Consider the following 20,771-nt stretch of genomic DNA (forward strand, 5'->3'; position numbering starts at 1 on the left):
GGCTGGGCCAGGCTAAAGCTGGGAACTGGGAACTCCATCCGAGTCTTGATGTGGGAGGCAGGAACCCAACAACCTGAGCTTTCACCGCTGCCGCCCACGATGTACATTAGCAGGAGGCCAGTCAGGAGCAGAGCCAGGGTTCACACGCAGGCGCTCTGATATGGATGTGGGCATCCCAAGCAGCGGCTTAACCTCTGTGCTAAATGTCCCCACCAGGCTCCTCCCCGCACCGTGTTCCTTTGAACCCTGGCTCCAGGTTGACTGTGGGGGTTGAAAACTTTCCTGGCCTCTTGGAGTTGTTTTCCTGCCTGAAGGGGTTGTAGTGAGATTTAGGTAATTTCAGTTATTTGATGAGAACTCATTTTCATGTAGGGCAAAGCCAGATAATACAGCTCACCTTCACTGCCTCCTTGCTCTTCCTCAAATACACCGATCAGGACTTCTGCACTCACTGTTCCTGCGCCTGGGGCACTGTCCCACCAGATACTCACATGGCTCCTTCCCTTACATCATACCTGAAGTATCAGTCGGATCTAGAGACCTCTGATATCCTGAATGGTTACAGCAACTCGTCACTCTTCCCGTTTTTCTTTGTTGTGTATCCTTCCTGTGTTACATTATCTACTTATTCTGTGTCTCTTCCACTAAAAGACACTCTAAAGGAGAGACTTTGTCAACTGTGTTAGTTGCTAAGTTCCCAAGAAGCCTAAACCATGTAAGATAACTCCTGAAGTGCTCACTTGGGGGGTGTCCGGCAGGCTGGGTGGACGGCTCTCCTGGGGCCCCTGTTGCTCCATCTTGGAGCTGTTCTCGCAGGTTGGTTTCACCTTTAGACGATGAGCCCTTCCAGACCGAGTAGGTGTACCCAGATCAGGGCAGGAGGTACCCACTCGTGTTAACAGTAAGAAAGTTGAGACAAGTGTGGCCCCCATTCCCCCAGCTCACAGAGGTTACTGCCCACCCAACTGGTGTGGGATTTTCCTCCTGGGCTGTGCTTTCTACCCTTCCTGCCCCTCTACCCCAGGACCTGGTACTCAGCAGGTGCCCGTCATTCACTTCTTGTGTTGGGTGTGGTCAGGGGGAGTCAGGGGAGTCTGTGCTACTGTCATCCTCACCAGGGTCCCTGGGCGGCTCCTTAACCCCGAGAGGTGTGCACAGGTGTGAGGTGAGCACCCAGTAAATGATGGTTTCCTTCCTCTGCTGCCACCTGCCTCTTGGGCTTTCACCCAGCATGGGTCTTTTTTTTTTTAAATTTGAGAGGTAGAGTTAGACAGTGAGAGGGAGAGACAGGTCTTCCATCCACTAGTTCACTCCCCAAATGGCTGCAACAGCCGGAGCTGCACCATCCGAAGCCAGGAGCCAGGCGCTCCTGTGCAGGTGCAGGGGCTCAAGAACTTGGGCCATCTTCTACCGCTTTCCCAGGCCATAGCGGAGAGCTGGATGGGAAGTGGAGCAGCTAGGACTAGAACCGGTGCCCATATAGAATGCCGGCACCGCAGGCGGAGGATTAACCTACTGCGCCACAGTGCCGGCCCCCAGCATGGGTCTTAGCTATTGCCCACCCCTGTCTTGCAGCCCCGGCTTCCTCCGCACCCTGGCTGTGTGACTGTAGGAAGCCACAGGGGATTGGAGTGTCCAGGCCAGGCTTACAGTGCATCCTTCTGAGCTGGCTTCCTGTTCAGCTGTCTTTTCCTCCCAGTTTACCCAGGACAGTGGCCGTTCTCCTGCACCGGCCAGCCCGACAGTCACCTCCTGCAGAGCTTCCCTTGACCACCCCCCACAGGTGCACCTCTGCTTCCTCAGCTCGCAGCCACTGCACCTGGAGCAGGTGCCTGTCTCCCTCCTGCTGTACGGGACTGGGAGTCCTCTGAGAGCAGGGCTGGGCTTGAGTGACTGATCTTTCTATGCCCTCCCCCTCCCCCATGACCCCAGCACAGTACAGCGCCCAGCACCAGATAGGAAAGTCATAAATGTGGGCTAAGCTGAGCAAGTTCTCCTTTTCTGGGTCCAACTTTGCCCTTGGCATGGAGGGGACGAAGTCAGCAGGCTGGGTGGGGGAGTCAGAAGGATTTCTGGAAGGTGGGGACCTGGTGATTTCCCGCTCTTTTAAGCATCCATCCTTGGTTCCAAGCAGAGAGAGAGATCTCCAATCCAGTGAATCACTCCCCAAATCCCCACAGCTGCTTGGGTTGGACCAGGGTGAAGCCAGGAGCTCAGACCCTCCATCAGGGTCTCCTGTGCGGGTGGCAGGGGCCCAAGCATTTGATCCATCATTCGCTGCCTTCAAGAATGTATTAGCAAGACGCTGGATTGGAAGTGGAGAAGCCAGGACTCGAACTGGCAATTCAGTGTGGGACACGGGTATCCCACAGGGCAGTTTAATTGTTGCTGTGCCACAACACCCACCCCTTTTAAAAAATATATATTTATTTGAAAGGCAGAGGGGAGGGGAGAGGGAGAGCGAGCGAGAGTGAGCGAGAGCAAGCGAGCTCTTCCATTGCTGGTTCACCCCCAAAATGCGCTTTCAGGGCTGGGCCAGGCTGAAGCCAGGAGCCTAGAACCTGATCTAGGTCTCCCGCACCAACAGCAGGAGCCCAAGTACTTGAGCACCACCTGCTTCCTCCCAGGGTGCACGTTAGTGGAAACTGGGATTGGAAGTGGGGCCGGGATGGAACTGCAGACCAGGGCTGTGGTGTCTCCTGGGTGCTAGTCCTGGCAGTGGTCACTGTTCATCCGCCTCGCTTGCCAGGGCAGGAAGGGGTAGCTCAGGCAGAGGGAGCTCTCAGGGTCACGCAGCCAGTGAGTTGAGGTCGGAGAGGGCTGTGGGAGGAGCCGGCCTCGTGGAGCAGGGAGCGTTCACTCCATGACGTTCCGTGACCTTGTAGTCAGGCTCCTTGCGGGAGCACTCGGGCGGCTGTTACATCTACCTAGGCCTCCCTGCCGGAGGGCTGACGCAGAAGAGTTTCTCTGTTGCTCTGATTTCCCAGAGGGTTACGCGGCCATGGCACCCCGAGGTGCGAGCCCGTGTGGGTGTGGAGGGGAATTTTGATCAGCCAGAGGTGAAGCGAGGCATCGGCATCGGAGGCTCTGGGTGGAGGTGGCAGGGTCTGATCTGTGGAGCTGAAAGACTGTGCCGTACTTAGGGAGCTCAGGGGCTGTGCAGAGGTTGGTCCTGTCGTCTAGGGACAGGCACCACCTTCAGGGAGGGATGGAGGCTGGACTGTGACCCCGGTCAAAATGGTAGGGCCCAGTGGCCAGCAGCAGCAGCACCTGTGCCCTGTGGGACCAGTGGGCAGGCCTTTGGAGGTCTCTCCACTCGCAGCTTCCCCTGTGAGCGCTGGGCCATGCTGTCTGTCTCCCACTGCATTTTTTTTCTTTCCGATTTATTTATTTAGTTGAAAGTTGGTACTACAGAGAGAAAGAAAGAGAGGGAGAGAGAGAGAGAGGTCTTCCATCTGCTGGTTCACTCCCCCAAATGGCTTCAATGGCTGGGGCTGCGCCAGGCTGGAGCCAGGAGCTTCCTCTGGGTCTCCCACGTGGGTACAAGGCCCAAGCATTCTCTGCTGTTTTCTCAGGCCCATTAGCAGGAGCTGGATCTGAATAGAGCAGCTGGGATATGAACTGGCACCCGTATCAGGTACCAGCCCTGCAGAGAGCAGTTTTTTTGTTTTGTTTTTTAAGATTTATTTATTTTACTTGAAAGGTGGAGTTACAGAGAGAGAGAGAGAGAGAGAGGCAGAAAGAAGGGAGATCTCCATCCGCTGGTTCTCCCCCTAGATGCCCCCCCAAAGGCTGAGCTGAGTCAATCTGAAGCCAGGAGCTTCTTCTAGGTCTCCCACATGACACAGGGGCCCAAGCACTTGGGCCATCCTCCACTGCTTTCACAGGCACATTAGCAGGGAGCTGGATCTGAAGTGGAGCAGCCGGGACTTGAACCGGCGCCCGTATGGTATTAGTGGCTCTTTTCAGGCAAGCACTGGGCCTGACCCTGCCATGTTTCCCCAGGCTGAACAGGTGTGTGATGGGGTACAATTGAAGGGATCAGGCAAGAGAAGCCCATGCAGGGCCCGGAGGAGCTGGGCTGCACAGTGGAGGGAGCTGTGAGGGCAAAGCCCAGAGGCAGGGATCACCAGCGAGCGGCCTGGTGGCTGATGGGAGGTCTGACCACAGCCAGGGAAGCCGAGGCCCGGGAGGCTGACAGAGAGGTGGGGCCTGCTGCTGGCCTGCGGCGTCAGGATCAGAGCTGTCCTGTCTATCCCGGGACTCTCTTCAGGGCTTTTTCCAGGAGGGAGCAGTAGTGCTGGCTGACACATTGCCCCAGGATTGCTGGTTACTGATCGGTGCCTGGTGCTCACGACAGCTGTGAAGCCGTCTCCCTCCCAGGAGACTGAGGCCCAAAACTACACAGGAAATGTGAATACTGCAATCACCCCCAGATTGGAGTGCAGAGCCCTGGCGAAGCCCCTCGAGGAAGGAGGCACCTGTCAGTGCCTCATTTGTCTGCCAGGGGACCCCAGCCATTCCAGAACCGCCTGCGGCTTTCCCAGACCCACCCGGCATGGACCTGTGCACCTCACAGTGAGGACCAGGCAGTGAGCAGGTGCACCTGAGTGCATGCTGTGGCCATCCGCACCGTCTGGCATTCCTCTCCAGCTGGCTGTAGCCAGGAGTCATCACTGGGCATGGAGTGTAGGAAGGAAGTATGTCCCGGCTCAAGTCCTGCCTCTGGTGTGCGCTGCCTCATGACTGGTACCCCTGAGCTTGTTTCCCCCTTGGTAAATGGGGATGAAATGACCCCTGCCCCTGCACAGAAGGATCTCTGTGACTCCCGAGGCCAGAGCCTGGTGTCCCCTTGCCACTGTAGTTATTGGCCGTCGTTATACATTCTCTGGGTGCCTCCTGCAGTCCCCTGCAGGGACCACTGAGTTTAACGGTTAAGCACCATTCTCCCTGCAAGCGCCAGGGTGTCCTGTGCAGTGCTGGAGCCCAGGCCATGCTTGGGAAAGAACGAGGGACTCGTGCAGCCTCTGCCCATCGAGGGCTCCACACCAGCTCCGAGTCCGTGGGGCGTGGGCGTGGAGGGCAGCAGTGTGGGCTGATTCACGTGGTCCCCCCAGGCCCAGGGAGGGTCATGGTGCCTGGGCACCCCCCACCTGTGAAGTGGGATGAGAGTGGCTCACAGGGCTGCCCGGTGGGGTGCGGGCGGCGGCACCCTCCCCCTGCTCACTGGTGGCCTGCGCTCTCTCCCCAGAGACTGATGGAGAGGCAGAAACGGAAGGCGGACATCGAGAAGGGGCTGCAGTTCATTCAGTAAGTGGTGGGGAGTGGGCGGGGCAGGAGGAGCAGGAGGGGCAGGGGCGGGCCCTCCCAAGGCCCTGCCCCCTCCAGCCCTCCTTGCTGCCTCGGGGCCTCTGCTGGTCGGGCTCCTGTGTGCCTGGGGGTGAGCTGGGGAAGGGCTGGTATGGCAGGGCTGTACCCCGAACCCTGGTTGCCCCTCGGCCTCATCCAGCCCTTTGCACGTGGCTCCCTTTGATTCTCACGCATGCCTACATGCATCGCCTCATTAGCCAGTAGTTATGTCTCTGGCTCCATGCTGGCCTTTCACATCCACCCATCATTTTTCACAACTGCCCAGTAAAGTAGGTGACCTATTTCCATTTTGCAGATGAGAAAGCTGAGGCTCAGAGAGAATAGAAAATTTGTTGGCTGGCGCCGCGGCTCACTAGGCTAATCCTCCGCCTAGCGGCACCGGCACACCAGGTTCTAGTCCCGGTCGGGGCACCGGATTCTGTCCCGGTTGCCCCTCTTCCAGGCCAGCTCTCTGCTGTGGCCAGGGAGTGCAGTGGAGGATGGCCCAAGTGCTTGGGCCCTGCACTCCATGGGAGACCAGGGTAAGTACCTGGCTCCTGCCATCGGATCAGCGCGGTGCGCCGGCCGCAGCACGCCGGCTGCGGCGCCCATTGGAGGGTGAACCAACGGCAAAGGAAGACCTTCCTCTCTGTCTCTCTCTCACTGTCCACTCTGCCTGTCAAAAAATAAAAAAAAAAAAAAAATAAAATAAAATAAAAAAGAAAATTTGTTAAGGTCACAGGGCTTTTGAGGGACAGCATTCTAAGCCAGGTGTGGCGACCCCAAAGTGCCTGACTCCCCGCACTCGCATCCCATGTTTGTTTTTGCTGTTTCCCTGTTTCCCTGATACTCGTGATGCGTGGGCTTCTTGGCCCCGTCTTGCATGGGCCTGCTCCATGGCCCTGGAGACATGCACCTTGGCCATTCTGTCTTCACAGTTGTGTGTTCTTTTTCTCAAACAAGGCTCCCCATAAAATTGAAATTTGTCCTACATACCCTTTTAATTGGTTTTAAAGATTTATTTATTTGAAAGTCAGAATGACAGAGGCAGGGAGAGAGAGAGAGAGAGAGAGAGAGAGAGAGATCGATCTTCCATCTCCTGGTCCCCCCCTCAAATGCCTGCAATAGCCGGGGCTGGGCCAGGCTGAAGCCGGGTGCTGGGAACTCAGCGTGGGTGGCAGGGACACAAGTACTTGAGCCCTCAACCTGCTGCCTTCCAGGTTGTGCCTTAGCAGGAAGCTGGAGTCAGGAGCAGGCACTCTGGCACGGGATGTGGGTGTCCCAGGCGGCATCTAACAAACACTTGCCCCCAGTCTCACTATTTCCCCCACTCCAGCACTGTTTTTGCACACATGTACTTCATGTGCTTAGCAAGCCTCGGTGGGCACCTCTGGGCACAGAGCACTGTGGGAGCCGTTAAGTGAATTTGGACAGGTGGATTGGCACTGGCTTGCAGAGGGCCCTAAGTACCAGGCTAAAATGTCTTTTACAACGTGGATGTCTCCGACAGATGAGGCGCAGCTTGGAAGAGGAGAGGCTGGAGACAAGCTAGAAGGACAGTGATGGGGGCCTGGCTGGGCAGGGTGGCCACAGGAGGGACAGACACGTGCAGCAGTCCTGGTCTCTGGCGGGGGTGATGCCAAGTCCCCACGCGATATCAGGGACACCTCACACGCATCCGCACACAAACACCATGCGCACACACGCCCCGGGCCTCCTGCCCCTCCTCTCACGCTGCTTCTCCTCACTCACTCAGGATGCTGCTGTCCAGGAGCAGGTGGCAGCTCTGGGCAAAGAGCAAGCCCCAGGCTCCCTCTGACGCTGTCTGACCTCGGGCATGTCACTGCCCTACCCTGAGTGTCTGTGAAGTGAGGGACCAGGAGACAAGCCCAGGTTCCCTTCAGCTCAGCCACGGCGCCCGACGCGCGGGTCTCAGTTCTCCTGGCCGACATTTTCTTCCCTACGGAGTGGTGTGATGTCACCATGGGAGAGAGGAGGCTGCTGCAGACCCCGCCTAATTTGATGAGTCTGGCACGAGGGCTTGACAGGCTCAGAGTAGACCTGGCACTGGAACCGGCGAGAGACTGAGGGGCCTGGGGCAGACTCCTGGTGCCTCAGCTCCCATTGACTCCAGTTCTGGATTTGGCTTACCGAGGGCGTGGTTACTCCCGAGGCCCGCTTTGCCTTTGCTGTCCCCACTGCTCCTGGTACGGGAGCCCCTGCCCCTTCCTCTTTCTGGCACTGAGCTAGAGCCTGGGCCAGCATCGGCTCTGCAGGCCAGAGGCTGGTTTCCCTCTTCCCGCGTTTTTCCAGCCCTGGGGCCCGAGGTGGGGCCTTCATAAGGCTGGGAGCCCTGGGCTCACCAAGACCTTGCATCCCTCTCTTCCTGCTAGGTCGACACTACCCCTAAAGCAAGAGGAGTATGAGGTGAGTGTCGGCTGCCGGGCTGGCTGAGGGTGGAGGTGCAGGGCGGAGTCTCCAGAGCAGAGGGATGTGGAGGCTGGGCCTGCTGGAGAAACCCCCTGAGCCCCCGTGCGCCCTCCCCCAACAGGCCTTCCTGCTCAAGCTGGTGCAGAATCTGTTTGCGGAGGGCAATGACCTGTTCCGGGAGAAGGACTATAAGCAGGCCCTGGTGCAGTACATGGAGGGGCTGAACGTGGCCGACTACGCAGCCTCCGACCAGGTGGCCCTGCCCCGGGAGCTGCTGTGCAAGCTGCACGTCAACAGGGCGGCCTGCTACTTCACCATGGTGAGCCCGGCCCCCGCTCTGCCGGCATGGCCCCCGGGGCACCCAGCGAGCCCAGTTCGAATCTCACCTGCTGCTGCTGTAGCTACACGGCAGATTGACCTGGAGAGCTTTTAGAAGTACTTACATGTAATGAAAAGTTTTGGAAAAACCAATCCTGGTGCCCCTAACCTTGCCACAGATGGATTAAGTAAGAATCCTAGGGTGACCTGGACATTGGTGGGAGTCTCCGCCTGTCCCCGTCCTCCATCCCAGCCTCCCTCTCCTGTCCCACACCCTCAGGCCCTCACTCTGTCTTCCCAGACTTCCAGTCTCCTCCTCCTCCTCCTCCTCCTGCAGAGCTCTGGCCTCCTGCTCCTCCCTGCCCTGCTCTCTGCTGGCCCAGTCATTCCTCGAGTCCTGTGAGAGTCTCTGCTGGGGGCTCTCAGAGGGTCCGGGAGCTCGTCTGCAGGCCGGGGTGGGCTCGGCTGGCCAGTGAGTCTCCAGATGCTGGGTTGACCCTTCACACTGGGCTGCGGGGCCGTGATCTCACTTCCCAAGGGGCCCTCGCTCTCAGCCCCGTGGCATCTGAACCAAAGGCAGGTGTGCAGATAGACGCGCTCGAGTGACCAGGCCCTTGATCTGAGCCTGACCCCAAATGCTCCCTGCTCTCTCCAGCCTGTCCTGACCCCACCCTTAGCGCCCAGGGAAGAGCCACCTGCACAGCCCGAGGTGGGGCAGGAGGCCCAGGGGAGGGCCGTACAGGTGCTGACCTGTGGGCTGCCTGCCCCTCTCTGCAGGGCCTGTATGAGAAGGCACTGGAGGACAGCGAAAAGGCGCTGGGCCTGGACGGCGAGAGCATCCGGGCTCTGTTCCGCAAAGCGCGCGCCCTCAACGAGCTGGGACGCCACAAGGAGGCCTACGAGTGCAGCAGCCGCTGCTCCCTCGCCCTGCCCCACGTGAGTGCAGCCCTGCGTCCACGCCCGGGCGGCTCCTGTGCAGGCCCCACACCCTCCGCTCTGGCCCTCCCTTGGGCCACGCCACCCCGGCTTTCTGAGCCTCGGCTCCCTCCCCGGTGACGAGGAGCTGCAGATGCGGTGGGGGCACCAGCTGATGTTCTCTGAGCCCTGACTCTGCGCTGGGTGTGTTAACTCTGTCCTCGCGGCAACCCTGGGAGGCGGCTGCTGTTACTACCCCTGTTTTAAATGGGACGGAAACAGGAAAGGCAGGAACTTACCCAGGTCGCAACAGCCAGGGGGTGGCAGAGCTGAGGTTTGAACCCAGCCCGCTTCTTGAGCTGGGGCTCTTCCCTTCTGCATCATAAGAACATGGGGTTTCAGGGTTGAAAGGGGGCCGGGGTCCTGATGTTGGGGCTGCCACTGGGTGGGAAAGAGACTATGGGAAATGAGCGATAGAGAATGTGTAAGCTGTCCCCTACTACCTGCTCACGGTTGGACACGTGCCCTTCCTCCATTTATCTGTCCACGTAACAGTGTAATAGTGTAACAAGTGTAATAGTGTAACAAGTGTCCCTTAACTCCCCATGTATCTGTCCACTTCAATATATTACTGAGTGCCCACAGGGTACCCAGATCAGTACCCTTAGGGACCTACAGCTCACTGGAGACAGTGGGAACAGCCCTAGGGTTAGACTTTGCTCCCCTGACCCCCAGTGTGACCTTGAGCAATGCACTTCCTGTCTCTGCGTATCAGCTCAGAACTATGAAGTGTCCTTCTTACTTCATCCCTGAAATAATGGTTGGGAAAAGGTACATGCTGCCCAGGAGTGGTCAGGATCCAGGAGGGCTCCCTGGAGGAGATGGGCACATGTAGGGCTGGAAGAAGCAAGAAGGGTTTGGGTGGGCAGAGCGGAGGGCAGCACTGTGCACAGTGAGCAAAGATGTGGGTGCAGGAGATCTGGCCTGGGTCTGCTGCCCACCAGCCGTGGGACCCTTGCCGTGGCTTAGCCTCTGGTAGCCTTGGTTTACTGCCCGGTCAAATGGGACGGCAGTGCAGCACACATTACAGAGCCGTGCTGAAGGTAGGATCAGAGCCAGGCAGTTAGCACAGTGGCCAGACACGCTGAACATTCAGGATTTGTTAGCTGTTGTCGCTCTGTGGCTTGCTTGTGTTCGTCTGGCCTCCCTAATTCAGGTGAGTTCCAAACCGGAAACCACCTTTCTGACAATAGCCCCTGACCCCATCGCATTTCACAGCGACCACAGCAGCCCACTGTGTACTCACCCGTGAGAGGGACAGGGTAGTGCTGTCCCCACTCCAGCCCACCGGAGAGGGCTGGTACACTGCTGAGCCAAGGACTGGGCATCTGTCCTAGGGAACACCTCTTCTCCCAGTCTTCGCTGGGCACATACTGACTGAGCCCCTGTTCCAGGCTGGGCGCTGGGCGCCTCGGACCCAGGCGCTGGCCTCCGGGGCTCTTCAGGAGTGAAGGTTGCCGCAGTATCCCTTGTCCTTGGTGCCTTGGACCAGGGTGTGGCCCTGATCGTTTGTCTACTGACTGACTGATGCCCTCAAGTAGACTGGAATCCCCATGTGACCTGGGTCCCGTCTGTTCTGTTCACTGCGGTGTCACTCGCCCCTGGCCTCGTGCCTGGCGCTGAGTGCATCAGCATATGGGGGGGGGGCACAAGGGTCACTAGGCTACCCCACATCCTTGTTTGTTGGGCCTCATGACCCACGTGTCCTCGCTGGTCAGTGCTTCCAAGACACTGGTGATAGAAGAAAGGTGGAGGACAGCAGGTATAACATCGTCCCATTTATGTAAAAACAGAGAGAGAGAGAGAGAGAGAGAGAGAGAGAGAGAAAAGGCCCATAAAACAGAACGAAGTGTTCCCGTAGGTCTGCGTGTGTATGCTCCCAGAAAGGGTCTGCAACAAAGCACATCAGGTCAACAAAGCACTGGGACCCTCTGCTGAGGAGCCGACGATGAGAGGGGGCGACCCAGGAGCACCTGCTCGCTCTGCTACAGTGACACTGTTACATGCTGACTGCAGAAATAAAAAGATGAGGGTGGACTTGGGCTTAGCCATTAAGATGACACTCGAGACAACTGTACCCTGTATGACAGTGCCTGGCCCTGAGTCCTGGTTCCTGACTCCAGCCACCTGGCGGTGCAGAGCCTGCGAGGCAGCAGTGAGTGCTCAGGTGACCGGGTTCCCGCCTCCCACGTGGGAGACCTGGATTGAGTTCCCAGCTCCTGGCTTCAGCCATGGCCCAGCCCCAACTGTCGCAGGCATTTGGGGAGTGAACCAGCAAGTGGAAGCTGTCTGTCTGTCTGTCTTATCTTTTTCTCTGTGTGTGCACCTCAAATGAAAAATAAATAAATGAAAGAAAAATAAAAAGATAATATTAAAACAGAAACATGAGGTTGGCGCTGTGGCATAGTGGGTAAAGCCGCCGCTGCAATGCTGGCATCCCACATGGGCGCTGGTTCTAGTCCAGGCTGCTCCGCTTCCAGTCCAGCTCCCTGCTAATGTGCATGGCAAAGCAGCAGAAGATGGCCCAAGTGCTTGGGCCCCTGTACCCATGTGAGAGACCGAGATGAAGCTCCTGGCTCCTGGCTTCAGCCTGGCCCAGCCCCAGCCATTGCAGCCATTTGGGGAGTGAACCAGCAGATGGAAAATCTCTCTCTCTCTGCCTCTGCCTCTGCCTCTCCCTCTCTGGAACTCTGCCTTTCAAATAAATAAATCCTTTTTAAATTATTTGACAGAGTTATAGACAGTGAGAGAGAGAGACAAAGAGAAAGGTCTTCCTTCCATTGGTTCACCCCCAAAATGGCCGCCACGGCTGGCGTGCTGCACCGATCCGAAGCCAGGAGCCAGGTACTTCCTCCTGGTCTCCCATGTGAGTGCAGAGGCCCAAGCACTTGGGCCATCCTCCACTGCCCTCCCAGGCCACAGCAGAGAGCTGGACTGGAAGAGGAGCAACTGGGACTAGAACCCGGTGCCCATATGGGATGCTGGTGCCACAAGCGGAGGATTAACCAAGTGAGCCACAGTGCTGGCCCCAATAAAATAGATCTTAAAAATGTAGAAACAAATTCAGCCTTTTCCCTCTCCCAAAATAAAAGGGAAAACAAAAGTGTGGGTTCGAGGCACCAACCTCACACGTCTCTGGCTGAGTGTTGTGGGAAAGCCAGGTTCACTTCCAGAGGCCTCCCTCTTGTCTGTAATGTGGGGCAGCCATGTCCCCCACACGCCTCAAGGCTACACAAGTGTCTGGGGCACAGCTCTGGGAGCCAGGGCAGGCTAAGCCACCAACCCCGTGTCTTCCCAGGATGAAAGTGTCACTCAGCTTGGTCAGGAGCTGGCTCAGAAGCTTGGGCTGCGAGTGCGGAAGGCATATAAGAGGCCCCAGGTAGGTGGGCATCGTGCCCTGGGGAGGGCGGGGGTGCCGGTGAGGAGGGGTGGGGGGAGGGTGGATGTGGGTGGCCAGAGACAGGTTAGGATGGAGGGTAGTGACAGCAGGTGGACTCCGTCTCTTGGCTGAATGCTGTGGAGTGACTGCAGAGCCTTGTGGGAAAGGAAAGAGCAGCCAAGGCTTCCAGCTCATCCAAGATGCCAGGTCTCCCTCCCCCGCCCTGGCTGACTTCAACGCCCCTGGTGATGGCCTGAGATGATGCTGGCGTCCTTTAGCCCGCTGTTCTCAGGTTACCCCCGAACGGTGCATCTCTGAAACTCCAGTGTCCGCTTGGCTCGTTCAGGCTCACGTATGTTCATTTGGCGCCTACCGTGTGCCAGGAAGCCACATGCAGTGAAGCGTGGGGCTCCAGAGCCTCAGCCATGACCCTGGGCAAGTTAGGTCATCGCTGTCCACCTCGGTTTCCTCACCTGCAAGACAGGGGCGGTTGTGCCGGTCTCAGAGGGCTTGCGGGAGGAGTAACACGGGAGGATGTTGGGATAGCACCTGGGACAGTGCCTGACACAGTAGGACCAGGTGTGTGGAGGAGGAAGACCCAGAGAGACAGGGCAGGGAGCCGTGGAGGCCACACGTGTGCGGGCATCTCTCCAATCTTCCTCCTTCTCCCACCTCTGGCAGGAATTGGAAACCTTTTCTCTGCTCAGTAACGGCACCGCGTCTGGCGTGGCAGATCAGGTAGGACTGGGACTGGAGCCCCACACCCCTCCCCAGCCCTGTGCCAGCCTGCCTTGCTTCGTCCATCGTGAGAGCTTGGGTGTAAACAGCCTCAGGCCGCGAGAAGGTTCACCCGTCCCCACAACCTCGCTGGGCCCCCGCCACGTTCACGAGGTCAGGACTGGTCAGTTACGGAGGGCGGGTGAGGAGCCCAAGCAGAACAGACAACATGACAGAAGGGCCCAGGTCAGGCTTGTGTCTGTCCCTCACGCTCACACGCTGTCGCTGACACTCAGTCACACTCACACACACTGTGACAGACACTCCTATGCTCTCTGATTCGCACACAGTGATGCACACACACATGCTCACACTGTCTCACACTTATATTCCCACACACTGATACACACACACACACACACACACACACACCCCGAGGGACCCCTCCTCTTTACCCCCGTACTTCAGGTGCTTGCTATGGTGACCGCAGCTCCCCGATGCAGCGTGATGGCCGTGGTTTGTGTGGTCTATCTGATGCCCGTTTTCCCTGTGCACTCCCTGGGCAGGCCAGGGGTGTGGGAAGGCAGCTCCCAATGGGGGTGAGGCTGGAGAAGTGCTTGAGGGGGGTCAAGGTCAAGGCAGGCCCTGCGTCAGCATCCCCACTCCATACAGCAGTCCCGTCCCCAAGGCTGAACGTGAGGTTCTGGCCTGGCTTCTGGGAGGTCAGCGCCGAGTGGGTCACCCTGACTGCGGCCGCTGAGTCCCAGGTGCAGATGGCTCGTGTGTGTGTGTGTGTGTGTGTGTGTGTGTGTGTTGGGGGGGGGGGGGGTCTGGTCCTTCCCTGCCCTCTGCAAGAACACAGATGGGGAAGGGTCACTCAGAGCCTCACCAGGAAAGCAAACCTTGAGCTGGATGGGGAAGGAGTCAGCGAGGAGGGGAGGTGGGGAGGAGGGTCAGGGCAGAGCAGTGACCTGCGCCCCAGCCTGGAGGGGGAGCGTGGGGGCCGCTGGAGGAGACACCCAGTCCAGCAGGCTGACCTCCTGCTGGCCCCGCACCTGCTAGACAGGTGGAAAGCAACCGCCCGTGGGCCGGCCTTGCTGGGCCCTTCTCAGTCATGGAGCCCTGTGTCCTGAGAACAGTTCCTGTCTCCTCCTGTCACAGAGAAGGGCAGGGACTCGGCCGGGTCACAGAGCAGCCCAGGCCTAGCTTTCTGTCCAGCTGAAGGCTCCTGGAGACAGCAGGATCCCTCCTCCAGCTGCTCCCCCCTTCTCTGCTTCCTAGGGAGCTTGGGGCTATAGGTGGGGGGTGGGACGCTGATGAAGGCAGTGGGCATTTTTGTCTTTAAGCTACAAACTCGGTAAAGCCCTTCCCCAGCCCTCCCCTGGGTGTGGAGCCCACCTGGGACTTGTGGGGACATCCCCTGCCGCTGCTCCCATGCCGACAGCTTGTTTGCTACACACACACACCCCACCTGCCCTGGCCAGTGCGCCGCCAGCCCCATGCTGGGCACGGCAGGGAGGGAACCCACATGTGTGAGGTGTGTGAGGCTGCGGAGCTCCCTGGCACCAGTCGCCAGCACGGCCCCTGCACTGAGTCTGCCTGACCTCCCTCCCCGCCCTTGTCCTTTTCCACAGGGAACTTCCAATGGATTGGGGTCCATAGATGACATCGAAACAGGTAGTGTCCCTGAGGGGAGGGGGGAGAGGTGGGCCCAAGGTGAGGGGTCAGCTCCTCATCCCCAAGGCCCTGGGAGGTCAGGCAAGTCAAGTCCACTGTGTGCCTGCCCTGCGAGGCCTGGGATGGACTGAGGAGGGGAGGGGCACTCCAGGCCTCCCCCACTGGGAGTCCACCCTTCAGAGGCCCCCTTCCCCCTCCTCTTGCTCACTGAAAAGTGTCCCATGCAGAGAGCATTGAAGAGGCTGGGTGATGTCTAGGCACTGAGCTGGGGCAGTTGGGGGAACACCATAGGACTAGATGACCCCCCCCCCAGGCTCTGGGCCACCATCCTTGCCTGCTACTGTGCCCCTCTGCTGGGGCAGGCCCATGGGGAGGCCCTGGTCACCTCCATTCCCACCAGGCTGCTGAGCCCATCTCCCATCCACAGACTGCTACGTGGACCTGCGAGGCTCCCCGGCTCTCCTCCCCTCCACCCCCTCGATGCCCCTGTTCCCTCATGTCCTGGACCTGCTGGCCCCCCTGGACAGCAGCATCAGGGCCCTCCCCGGCACGGAGAGCCTGGACGACTTCTCGGATGGGGATGTCTTTGGTCCAGAGCTGGACACCCTCCTGGACTCGCTGGTGAGCCACACCGCCCTCCTGCCCCTCAAGCCCTGATCCCACCGGGTACCGTGCTGTCCTGTGAGGGGTGGGGGAGGGCCCTGTCTCCACATCACACTTGGGGAAACTGAGGCCCAGGGGGATAGAAAAGAAGCTGCAGAACAGACCCCCCGGGGAAGGGCTGTGAGGAGCCCCAGCTCTGCCTCCTGGGGCAGCTTAGGGCCGAGCCGCACCCAGGGGCAGAGTGCCCAGTTCTGCCCAGGTCTGGTGGTCGCCTCCTCTGACCCCACTCCGTCCCCACCCGCAGTCTCTGGTCCAGGGTGGCCTGCCCGGCGGCGGCGTGCCTAGTGAGTTGCCCCAGCTGATACCCGTGTTTCCCGGCGGGACCCCGCTGCTGCCACCCGTGGTGGGCGGCTCCATCCCCGTCTCCAGCCCACTGCCCCCTGCCTCCTTTGGCCTCGTCATGGACCCCTCCAAGAAGCTGGCCGCCTCTGTGCTGGACGCCCTCGACCCCCCAGGCCCCACACTGGACCCCCTGGACTTGCTGCCCTACTCGGAGACCCGACTAGACGCCCTTGAAAACTTCGGGTCAACCCGCAGCTCCCTGGACAAGCCCGACTCCTTCCTGGGTGAGGCCTGGGTGGGCACGTGTGTCCCCCACCCCCTGACACTTTGCATGGGGCTGGCACATCTCTAGTCTCTGGAGAGTGGAGGCAGAATTAGCTCTGACCCCGTGGCGGCCAGGGTCACGTGTTCCTGTTGTGTTGTGCTCAGTGCAGGACTGAGGCCTAAGCCAGTGGCGTCTTGTTCAGGATCAAAGAGAGCAGAGCTGGGATAGTTATGGATCCAGTTGCCTAGTCTAGGGCTGTCTGCCCACCCTCTTGGGCCCTGGGGGCCCCACAGGGATGATCCTGAGGCTGGGGGCAGGCAGAAGCCACAGGCCCCTTGGTGCTGGTGGGACTGGCTTGTGGGTGGGCAGTCAGACCTTAGCCCAGGGAGACTTCCTGGAGGAGGTGATGGCTGGGCAGGATCCTGAAGAAGTCCATCTGTTGGGCATATGGTGCCAGGGCACTGGCCTGGCATGTATAGGGGCCGGCCGGTGACCAGCGCAGTTGCTGCAGGGGAGTGTTGGCTGGAATGCTGGTCTCAGGGACCTAGGAACCAAGCGCAGGAGTTGGGGGCCGTGGGAGCCTCAGAAGGTTTAAGTAAGAGCTGGACGCTTGGACTGGGAGCCTCTGCCGCAGGGCAGTGGCCGAGAGGGTGGAGAGGTCGGCACAGCCTGAAGGCCTCTCTGAGCCAGAAATGCATGAGCGGAGGCCTGGGGAGGCCTCTGCTGCCTGCAGGTCCAGCCCTGGTGACCCTTGTGTCTTCTCCCTGCCCAGAGGAGACCAACTCGCAAGACCACCACCCCCCAAGCAGTACTCAGAAACCAGCCCCATCAGTGAGTACCTTGGGGACCCCATGGCCAAGCCCTCCTGGGAAAGGGGTAGGGGGTGAACCCCCTGCATGGGGTCAGGTGATACAAGGAGAGGCACCCACAGAGTGGACAGGCCAGAGCTGGGCTAGCCCTTCTCCCCCAGCTGCCTGCTGGGAGAGCACACAGCAGGCCTCGTCCACCCTTGCAGGTGGCCAGGGACATCCAGGCTCAGAGAGGTTAAGTGACTGCCCAGGGTTCATCGTTGGTCTCCAAACTCAGGAGGCTGACCGGCAGCAGGGCAGCCTTACCCTGACCTCAGCCTGGGCTCCAGCTGTGTGGCCCCAGGGAAGTCACCTCATCTCTAAATCTCACCTTCCTCCCTGTCTGCTGATGGCCTGGCCTTGGGGTTTGTTTGGTGTGGGGGGAGTGCGTGCAGAGGCTCCAGTCAGACCACTCCTGCCTTCACCCAAGGAGTGGTTCTGGGCTGGGATCACTGTCACCCACTAGCCTAGGGGCTTGAGGCCAGGAGCATCCTGATATTCGGGGCTCCTGGGTAATAAGGGTTGGGAACATCCTAGGTTCTTGTTCTACTCTTGGGTGGGATGGGGGCTTCCTGGAGCAGCCCCCCACCTCTAGTGCCCAGCCTGGCCCTGGCGGTTCCAGCCATCACCCAGGGCCCAAACCGACCACCCCTTCCCCTCACAGCCAGAGCCCTCCATGCCCAACACGGCCTTGCTCATCAAGAACCCCTTGGCGGCCACCCACGAGTTCAAGCAGGCCTGCCAGCTCTGCTACCCCAAGACAGGTAACGCTGCCCCGCCAGCTGCCTCCCCCCGCCCCAGGGGCCCAGCGTGAAGGAACCCAGGGCGTCAGCTGGAAGAGAGTGTGGGGAATGAAGGGGTGAGCACCCGTCAGCCTGCCCTCTGCCAGGCCCCGTCTTCACTGTTCTAGAAACAGCGAGTCGGGAAGTGGTAGGAAGCGGGTGGAGGGAGAGAGTGGGCTCCTTGGAGGGGTCTCCCACAGCACTGGGGCCCCCTGGCTCTGAGGCACGTGGGTGCTCGGGAGAGGGCAGGGGAGCCCATCCCTGCACCCTGCCCGGGCCCACCAGCCGTCGCCCTCGTCCTCCCTGCCCACAGGCCCCAGGGCCGGCGACTACGCCTACCGCGAGGGCCTCGAGCACAAATGCAAGCGGGACATCCTGCTTGGCCGCCTCCGGAGCTCCGAGGACCAGGCCTGGAAGCGGATCCGGCCTCGGCCCACCAAGACCAGCTTCGTGGGCTCCTACTACCTGTGCAAAGGTGGGTGGGCCGTGGCAGGAGCCGGCAGCACAAGCAGAGCCCAGCTCCCCCCACCCCCATACCAACTGCCCCTCCACTCCTCCTAAAAGTACACAGAGCAGGTGTAGTTTCCACGGCACAAGTGGGAGCTGAGGGGGCTCCCGGGGCCCATCAAGGCCAAGTGCAATCAAAGTAAATAGGCATCTCCTGCCCTGGATGGCTCTCTGGACAGGTGGGGGACCTCCGTGCTTGTGTCCTCCAGCTGGCTATAGCCAGTGTGTGGAGAGCCAGTTCTGTTAGCCTTCCAGGTCCCACAGGGCTGCTGGGAGGAGGGGAAAGAAGTGGCGTGTGTGCTCAGGGCTCCGTGAACTTCGGCTCTTCTCAGCTGCACGTTGCTATCATTGTCCTCACTCTGGCTCGTGTCAGTTGTGTTGGTGTTGAACGGACACTCGTCACCTGCCTCGCTGGCTTTCCTCTGTTCCCCACCCTGGCTCCTTGGGCCAGTCTGCTCTGCCGTCGGCTCTGCAGGAATCAGGAGGTTGTTCACACCTTGGAGTGCTCACTGTCGTGCCTCCTTAACAACTCTGAGCTAAGAAGTTGAGGCTTTGAGAATCCACCCCAGGCTCTGCCTTTGTCCCTGCACCCAGCCCAGGACCTTGGGTCTCCCGGGCCTTCTGGACCAGCTCGAGCCTGGCTGGTTCCAGGTCGTCTGACCTCTGCCCTCCTAGGTCTCCATCAGACCACTGCCTGTAGCCATGGGATAAGTCCAGATTCCACACTGAGGCGTATGAGTGCCCACATCCACCTCCTACTCCCTCTGTCCCAACCATTCCCAAAACACACTGTGCCCTTTGGCCTCTGCTCCATCTCTGTAAGTGCACCTGGTCTTGGGAAGCCTTCCCTGCACTGCCCCTACCCCGTCGCCTCCAGAAACACTCCCCTGTGCCCCTGGGTGCCTAGAGCCTGCGGGGGGGGGGGGGGACAGCACAGGGCAGACAGAGAGCAGGTCCCACCCCGGAGGTGCAGGTTTCCAGATTCTAAGCCTGCTTTCCCTTCTGCAAAGACCCCCACCCCCACTCGTTGCCCACAACAAGCCCGCGTCCCTTGCTTATGGAGAAGCCCGTTGTGGGGGCAGGCGCTGGGTGCGGTGGGTCAGATGCCATTTGGGATGCTTGCCTCCTGTATCGGGGCTCCTGGTTTCAGTCCTGGCTCTGCTTCTGGTTCCTTCTTCCTGATGGTGTGCACGCTATGAAGCAGCAGGTGCTTGGGTCCCTGCCACCCGCATGGGAGACCTGGCTGGAGTTCTGGGCTCCTGGCTTTGGCCAGGCCCAGCCCTGGCTCTTGCAGCCATTTAAAGCATGAACCAGGGGATGGAAGATCTGTGTCTGTCTCTGTCTCCCTCTCTCTCTGCTTTCAAATAAATAAGTTTTAAAAAGATGTGGTAGGAGGGGTCGGCATTATGGCACAAGTGGGTCAAGCTGCTATCTGCAATGCCAGCATCCCATAGATAGGGGCTCTGGTTTGGGACCGGGCTGCTCCACTTCTGATCTAGCTCCCTGCCGCTGTACCTGAGGAAGTAGCAGAAGATGGTGCAAGTGCTTGGGCCCATCCCACCCATGTGGGAGACCTGGATGGATTTCTGGTTCTTGGCTTCAGCTTGGCTCAGCCATTGGCTGTTTTGGCCATCTGGGGAGTGAACCAACAGATGGAAGATCTCTTTCTCTGTCTCTTTTGCTGTCACTTCACCTTTCAGATAAATAAGTAAATAAATATTTTAAAAAAAGAAAGAAAGAAAAGTTAGTTGGGACGCAGGGGTGCTGGGAATCCCAGCCTGGGTCTGTGTGACTCCAAGGCCACACTCTTAGCTGTGTGGATTTAGTTTCCTGGTGAAAATGGATTTTTACTCCTATGTATGTGGAGGCTTGAGCACTTTTACAAAGCCCTTTCCCTTTTATCCTGCTTGATCCATACAAGGCAGCCCTGTTGTGTGTGGGGGTGGGGGAGGTAGGGGCAGGAATGATCGCCGAGCCCCACAGAAGGGCCTGCATCTGGGGAGGGCATCCCAGCCTTGCCCCTCCGCTCCTGCCGGGCCCTGTGGGGTGGAGCCAAGTCCTGCTGGCTGTGGCCGGGTTGCGGGGGCACCGTGGGCTGCCACCCCGCCTGGCGGAACGTGTGTCCTGTTGCCTCTTTGCAGACATGATTACCAAGCAGGACTGTAAGTACGGGGATAACTGCACCTTCGCCTACCATCAGGAGGAGATCGACGTGTGGACGGAGGAGCGGAAGGGCACCCTCAACCGAGACCTGCTCTTCGACCCGCTGGGGGGCGTCAGGCGCGGCAGCCTCACCATCGCCAAGCTCCTTAAAGAGCACCAGGGCATCTTCACTTTCCTCTGCGAGGTACCTGCCCCGGGCGTGCCCAGCCCCTGGCGTGGGCACTGGGGTGTGGGAGGCTTGGCCTTAGAACCAGCAGGTCCCTGGATTCGGAAAGTTGGGCCCCGAGGATCCTGCCTTTAGAGCCCAGATCCTACCCAGCCCCTCGTCTTGCAAAGGTGGAAGCTGAGGCCAGAAAGAGAAGTCGTAGCCCTCACCCTGCTGCTTCCCGACAGTGGTCAGCTGCCAGGCTTGGGCC

The 20,771-nt window shown here is 59.4% G+C and overlaps 1 protein-coding gene across 4 annotated transcripts in view; it reads left to right on the top strand.

The window, feature by feature from the left end:
* ZC3H7B (zinc finger CCCH-type containing 7B) overlaps nucleotides 1-20,771 on the top strand; it is a 53,903-nt gene that overhangs the window by 21,609 nt on the left and 11,523 nt on the right. The window contains exons 2-15 of one of the 4 annotated variants that reach the window (XM_089309008.1): nucleotides 4,361-4,578; nucleotides 5,252-5,310; nucleotides 7,743-7,776; nucleotides 7,901-8,098; nucleotides 8,875-9,033; nucleotides 12,371-12,451; nucleotides 13,133-13,189; nucleotides 14,803-14,845; nucleotides 15,273-15,466; nucleotides 15,753-16,074; nucleotides 16,828-16,886; nucleotides 17,568-17,667; nucleotides 17,999-18,160; nucleotides 20,334-20,539. In XM_089309008.1, coding sequence (XP_089165134.1) covers nucleotides 5,258-5,310; nucleotides 7,743-7,776; nucleotides 7,901-8,098; nucleotides 8,875-9,033; nucleotides 12,371-12,451; nucleotides 13,133-13,189; nucleotides 14,803-14,845; nucleotides 15,273-15,466; nucleotides 15,753-16,074; nucleotides 16,828-16,886; nucleotides 17,568-17,667; nucleotides 17,999-18,160; nucleotides 20,334-20,539 — 1,668 coding nt within the window. In that variant the 5' untranslated portion in view covers nucleotides 4,361-4,578; nucleotides 5,252-5,257. The remainder of the gene's footprint in view (nucleotides 1-4,360; nucleotides 4,579-5,251; nucleotides 5,311-7,742; nucleotides 7,777-7,900; nucleotides 8,099-8,874; nucleotides 9,034-12,370; nucleotides 12,452-13,132; nucleotides 13,190-14,802; nucleotides 14,846-15,272; nucleotides 15,467-15,752; nucleotides 16,075-16,827; nucleotides 16,887-17,567; nucleotides 17,668-17,998; nucleotides 18,161-20,333; nucleotides 20,540-20,771) is intronic. The other 3 variants (XR_016217056.1, XM_008275171.5, XM_089309009.1) reach the window with 3 other exon arrangements.

The sequence above is a fragment of the Oryctolagus cuniculus genome, chromosome 11 (assembly GCF_051225735.1).
Source record: "Oryctolagus cuniculus isolate XC-2025 breed Fujian yellow rabbit chromosome 11, ASM5122573v1, whole genome shotgun sequence".
Classification (NCBI taxonomy): domain Eukaryota; kingdom Metazoa; phylum Chordata; class Mammalia; order Lagomorpha; family Leporidae; genus Oryctolagus; species Oryctolagus cuniculus.